A 6,806-nucleotide genomic window follows, 5' to 3' on the forward strand; every position below is an offset into this window, starting at 1 on the left:
ATTTGTGTTGAATCTAGAAATAAAGGCTGGGTATCGTGTTTACTTTGATGGTTGCCCTCAACCCCCCCCAAGAACAACACAAACAACTTTTTATAGTAATAAATATTAATATAATAATAATAACATTTATATTAAAAAAAACAAGCACAGTAAAATACCTTACTAATGTACACATTTCAACAACATAATATTAGGATCTTTACAGCTAATTTTGGCTCATTGTTAAGTTAAATTGCAGACATTTATACAAGATGATCATATATTAAGTTAGAACAAATATGCCTCGTTTTAAAATGATAAAAAAAAAAAAAAACTTGAGTGACTTTTTAATCTGGAGCCGCTTGGTCGAGGAATGTACGATGACAGATCAGGCAGAGTGACATGAAGACAAAGGTTGTGTGCGTTCTTTAAATTTCTGTGAGTGAGATTTTTCCGATGACTCTGATGTTATCATCTTTTGACCTAAGATTAAAAGCAGCCCAACTCCTCAACTGAATGATAAACTAAGTGGGATTTTCTTTGGTAGAACAGCGTTGTATGTGAACCACAACCACTTTAAGTATCCTTTAGTGATACTAAAAGGCTAAAGCCTAGCCTCTGACTAGCATGAAGCATGGCCCTAATGAAGCATGGCCCTAACGAAGCACGGCATCTCTTAGGCGTAGTTGTTGTTGTGCTCGATCCTGGTCACCATGGTGGAAACCAGTCGCTCCAGCTGCTCGGCCCGCTGCTTTCCTGTCTGAAGGACCTCCTCGTGGTTGGCCTTCTCCTCACTGTCGTAGTCCATGACCGCCTGGTTGGTGATCAGCGAGAGGGCGAAGACACGCATGCCGCAGTGACGTGCAACAATCACCTCGTGGACTGTGCTCATGCCTAAAAAAGGGAAGGGATGAAACCATTAAACTGTGAAACTTGATGACTGGCTGGGTGGTCTCTGACGTTTATAGCAACAGAAGAAATGCAGAACTAATGTTGACAAATCCAGCTTTGCTGGCTTCAGTTCAGAGGTTTGTATTAAACTATACAGCTTTGTTTTGTCTCTCTGTGGGTGAATAAGTCTAAGCTGACATGCATTTTTACATAAAAGCCTCATTTACAGCAGCTTTAAAAAGGTAAAATTTCCACAGTGCTGTTCATGTAGTGTAACTATAAAATAATGTGTATATGTGGCTAATTATCACTAGTCTATGAAATCGACTCACCAACAGCATCAGCGCCCAGTTTGTGCAGCATGCGGCACTCAGCGATGGTCTCGAACGAGGGGCCGCCCAGCACGCAGTAGACGCCCTCCTTCAGGAAGTCTCCATAGCCGAGCTCCTGGCCCACATCCACGGCCAGCTGCTGCAGCTCTCTGTCGTACGCGTCGGACATGCAGGGGAAACGCACGCCGAACCTGCAACATGAAGACGTGGACAGACAGATGGAGGGTTGAGTGAGGGCAGAGGAGGGAGCAGGCCTGAGGCCGACGTTGCTCCAAACGAGTTTAAAAGGTGTAGTGATGCAGGTGAGAGGATTTCCTACCTCTCATCGTTGGGTCCAGCCAGAGGGTTGTTGCCAGCGAAGCCGGGCATGTTGAGGTGGTCTTTGATGATCATGATGTCTCCCACTTTGAAGTCCTGATTGAGGCCTCCAGCTGCGTTGGTCAGCATCACCGTCTCCACACCGAGCAGCTTGAAGATTCGGATGGGCAGTGTAATCTGGAACACACACAGTATGTAAACATAGACGTTATCTAACTATTCAGGTTTGTCCTGCAGCAGCATGTCCGGATATGGAGAATTTTTTTGAAGGCCAGGACGTCAAACCCAGTTAGTTCAAGTGTTTAAAAAAGCATGCGTGAATCACACACACCTTCTGGATTGGGTAACCCTCATACAGGTGGAAGCGCCCCTGCATGCAAACACATGGCCTCCCCTTCAGTGTGCCAAACACTAGCCGTCCTGCATGTCCATGCACTGCAGGAATAAAAAAAAACACAATCCGTCAGTAAATATCAAAAGTATACGACGGAGAGTCAGCGACAGAGAGCTGTCTTGTACTTTAACCCACCAGTGCTCTGTGGAAAGCTGGGGATGTCCTTGTAGTTGAAGGCTACCTGGTCCTTTAACATGTCAGCCAGCCCTCCAAGCCCTGATCCACACACGATGCCCACTGAGGGTCGGACGTCCGTCTGGGCCAGCAGCCAATCGGCAATGGCCTTGCACTCATCATAGTTGTATCTGGATGACATTAAAAAATAAAAAATAAAAAAAAAAAGGTTAGGATGACCACTAGCAGCAAAGTGAGCAAAACTCAGTTATCTCATGTCAGCGCAATACCTTTATCTCTGAATGTTGTGAAAGCATATTTTGTATCGTAAAAACGACCACAGAAAGATCAGCAGAACTGTATCTAACAGTGCCCTTCACATTTTTGTTGTATCTTTTGTGCTTTCTCTGCAAGAGACCTGCCTCCTTTCACAGTCAGAAAGTCCTTACTCACCTCCTATGGAACCTGATGCCTCATTATTAACAGATTGCAGGATAAGAGCCATGTTTCCCCGTACATGGATTTAGTTGTGGTGGCCATATCAACGCCGCCACATATTGATTTTTAACTATTTCAAATGGCTAAAATCTTATTTCATCGCAGAGCTGAGTGCAGCTCATTGATTCACTCAGCCCCTGCATGCCCTGCTCTACGCACCCATCATAGCTGAACTGTGCACTGGGTGCACTGGGGGAAACCCCGTCATATAGGTGGGGTATCCAAAAAAAAAAAAAAAAAAACTCCATAGCCCTCTCTATGTGTCTTTCATTGGGGTGCCCAAAGCGTGCTGCCTGCCTGTGCCAGGACTGTCCAACCACAATATGTGATCGACCCTCTCTGACCCGTCCCAGCAGGCCTAATCTGAGAACTGCTACTAATAAGGATATGACACAGTCTCCCTCCAACACATGCCCACATTCCTGCAGAGTCACAGTGGTATCACACTTCTCGTGCACCTCAGTGGTAACACACACACACACACACACACACACACACACACACACACACACACACGTCTGCTGAGATGAAACATCCCTTGTCCCCTTTAATTTGTCTAATTCAGTTTATGTAATTTGAGCAGTTATGTTATTTAACTGCTTTGGCCCACACCCAGGAGCTGATCAACAGACATCCTTTTAGGAGCAGGCTATAAATACCTGATGCTTTAAATGAATGAAGTCCTTAGGCACTTTTTTTAAATTCATATTTACAGCTAAAATCAAATGAAGGAGGCATCTGCTGCCTCAAGGGATACTGGTCTAAGCATAAAAAAAAATAAGTCAGAAGTAAAAAATTGATCATTCAAAAGAGGAGGGGGTCTTCCACGTCGCACCCCCCCCTCGGCAATGAATGAATGGTTTTCTATTCGGTCCCTGCTGCCTTCAGCGCATGCGCGAATTTCCTTTGGCTCCGCTCCTGCATTCCCGATATATTTTTTGCCCACTGCCTTGACGTGCCCATGAAGGCACCATGTGCTCGGCAGCGTGGAGAGGAGAGAGTCTGAGAGAGGACAGTCTGTTCAAAAGTCTACTCACCCTTTGTTTGCCTCTGGAAACATTGCGGAAGATTAAATAAAAGTCTGGTCAGGTGAGAAAAAAAGTTAAAGTGTGGCACCGCACTTTTTAAGCGCCAAAAAAAAAAAAAGTTCCAGGTGGCAAAACGTCAAATTAAATCCCAGCTGTTAGAAAATATTGAATATTATAAACAGGCTGGGGAGAATATTTAAAAAGGCTTCTGTTTTTTTTTTTCTTCTGGTTTTGGTTGCAAAAGCCTCAGAGCGCCTGGTCGAGTCTGGGGGGAAAAGCGCAGCCGCCGGGTTTATTATAGGGCCGGAGCCCCGCCCCTTCTCCGCTTGAAATGACGTATAAGGATGCTGCAGCCTCATTGGTAGTGCGGTCACACCTTCAAATTAGTATCAGATATAGTATCTTGGTAATATGCAACGCAGACAAGGAAATGAGAAATGTGCCTGTTCTGGTCAGCAGCCCCCACCCCATTCAGTCCCCTCCCTCTTCCCAGCAGCAATAACAGTGGAGCTCAGTGTCCATTAAACCCTAAATCCCTCCACAGGTTGATGTCCACATCATTGTTAACAGGGAAAACAGTCAGTTGTCGCAACAGTCATTCAGCAATAATCAGTCAGCTTCTGTTTGATCAACACTGCAGTTATTAACCCCCCCCCAGATGCAAAACAAGATAAGATGTGTATTTTCAGCATGGCACAGACTGGGGGACGCTGTGTTTTGAACATCACGTGTCTATTTGTTGCTCCCTTTCTCGCCATCAGGGTGTAAAAGTTAATGTTTTTCATGTATTCACTGGATTGTCATGAAAAGTCAGCACATTTCTCTAAATATTCCTTAATGCCTCCCCTAATACACTTGAGCACCTTTACTTATATTTATATATTTACCTTTACTTGTAGCCTACGGCCATTTATATTCTACTACCTTTCAAAGGAAAATCTTGTCCTTTATACTCCACTATTCAAGATCTTACACACAACTCAAGCTCACATATGGCCATTTAAATTACACTGACCTTTCAAATTCAAATTACATGATAGTGTGTCAATGATAATGAAAATAATATCAAACTTTGGAATAGTCCATTTTGTATGATGAGTACTTTTATTTTTGATAATGTAAGAAATGTGAGTTTTTTTTTTGTAATTTTATACTGTATATACATCTGCCAAGTATAACATAAAACTGTTCCTACAGGAACGGTCCACTCAGAGTCATTTGAGAGGTAGAGTTTACAGCTGATGTGCTTCTGATTTCAACCTTATGGGAGAGGGCTGTAACTACCAAGTATCTTCACACTTGTTCAAAATCCTAAATAATGTCAGCTGTCAAAGACGTGTGGATTTCAGTACTTTGATATGTTAGTTTTTATCCAATATTTTGAAGGAACAAGGTAAAAAAAATTGATGTTTGCCAAACCAACCATAATAATATATGATAATAAACATAGCCCACAATTAGAAGCACACTAAACAGGTATGTATATCTATATATATATCTATGCCTGTTGTATGCAGTATACAGTATACAACCCACCATGACCTATGGAGCATTGCATCAATTGGTGCATTAGATAAAGTCCTATTTCATGGCGTGTTTATGGTATTTTGTCCGCTCCAGCTGCAACATTGCTTCATCATACATTGTACCATGTGTTTTTGCTGTTGTAGCAAGTTAAGACTTAGTTCATTGACGCATGTGCATGACACACCCTGTTTGAACAGTGTGTGTTGTAAATGAAGCAGATCACAACCCAGTAAATTATAAACAATGAGTCTTTTTGATCGGCTCATTTATAGCTCCACATTGTACTCATGGGATATGTCTTTGCTGCGCAAACACACAGTCATGAGGAATGTCACCTGGACTGAACGTCCTGTAATTGATGGGCCATAATAAATGTGAAACGAAACGATGTGATGAGCAGCGATGGACACACATTTCAAAAGGAAGAGGGCCCAGAGTAAAACGGCAAAAAAAACACGTGTTAATAAATTCCTTTTCACATTTAAGTACAGAGATGTCAAAGTGATCAGAGAGGAGACAGCTGATCTAGTTTCTATAGTTGATGATCTACCAGTGGTGGAGGAAGCATTCAGGTCCTCTACTCAAGTAAAAGTATCAATGCCACAGCGTGAAAATATTCCCTTATAAGTCGAAGTCCTGCATTTCAAGTTTCCGCAACAGCTACCTGACCTTCTGAGAGAACTTGCAAAAAGACACACTGCTCTAAAAAAAAGAGTAAGAAGATCCACAAGAAGATACAAAACAAAACAAGACAAAGCAAGAGCAAAGAGGTTCTTCTTGTCCATTACGACAATTAAGCACTATGTGCCCAAACTGTTGCACATACCAAAATTTACAGCTTAATTTTTTCCTATATTTTAATTTTCATTAAATAAAAAGGTTTTAAAACATGTTTGGCGTTTACCGGACACTGCAGTTGCAGGGACACAAAGACTGAGAGGACAGACAAATCGTGGTCACTAACAAGGGTTACATAACCCCCCCCCCCCTTTTTTGGGGGTTTATTGCTAGATTCATATTTCTGTAAAACGGCACACTCCCGAACAAAGGACAGCAAAACACATCCGGTGGAAGTCAACCTGTAATCATTATGCAAGTTAACGTAAGCCACTGTTGACCTTTGCTATGGTTCAGTTGTGTAGGATTACACCAACAGCTTGTCAAAGTCGAACACCAGCCAAAACATGGGGAGCCTAGACCACAACATACATCCTGACGTTGTTGGACCTTGTGTTGCTGTTTGGCATTGACACCTAAAAGGACAGTCGTCAGCCTCTGTGTGTATTATGACTTCCTTCTGAGCAAACCACCCTTTTGTTTGGGTTCTGGCTTCTGCATATCTCTTGTTCTTTTTAAAGGACAGTTCGTCTGATAACACGGTGGGAATCATTGACCCATTGACCTCTTTGCCCCTCCCCTTGGTTGCAGCTAACACGCCTTAGGCTCAGCCAATGAGAGGCAGCCATCTGACGGCAGCACGGCGAACCCCAGTGACCTGTTTACCCGTTCTTCAGCTTTTGCCACCAATTCAAAATGTCAATAAAAATGTTCTTGGGATAGAGACGCTGATAGTGGCAGGAAAGGAGCGGTCACATGGCTGCAGTCATTTGGTTGTCAGATGTCAAGTGCTGGTACACTTTATTTGTAGCACTGACAAACAGTCATGTAGTATAAAACACACAAGACGCTGACTGGACTCTAATTCAGAAGCAGAAAGGAGCTTGA

The 6,806-nt window shown here is 43.0% G+C and overlaps 1 protein-coding gene across 1 annotated transcript; it reads right to left on the reverse strand.

The window, feature by feature from the left end:
• Positions 1-87: 87 nt before the first annotated feature.
• pnp5a (purine nucleoside phosphorylase 5a) lies at positions 88-4,076 on the reverse strand. The gene is made up of 6 exons (XM_071458984.1): positions 3,564-4,076; positions 2,050-2,219; positions 1,852-1,955; positions 1,522-1,697; positions 1,203-1,393; positions 88-873 (listed from the first exon to the last, which is right to left on the reverse strand). Exons 1-6 carry the CDS (start codon positions 3,584-3,586, stop codon positions 656-658), a joined length of 882 nt encoding a protein of 293 aa, XP_071315085.1. The 5' UTR covers positions 3,587-4,076; the 3' UTR covers positions 88-655.
• Positions 4,077-6,806: the final 2,730 nt, after the last annotated feature.

Source organism: Trachinotus anak, unplaced genomic scaffold (assembly GCF_046630095.1).
Source record: "Trachinotus anak isolate AG129_WGS33_773 ecotype Australia unplaced genomic scaffold, CSIRO_AGI_Tana_v1 ptg000023l, whole genome shotgun sequence".
In the NCBI taxonomy this organism is placed as follows: domain Eukaryota; kingdom Metazoa; phylum Chordata; class Actinopteri; order Carangiformes; family Carangidae; genus Trachinotus; species Trachinotus anak.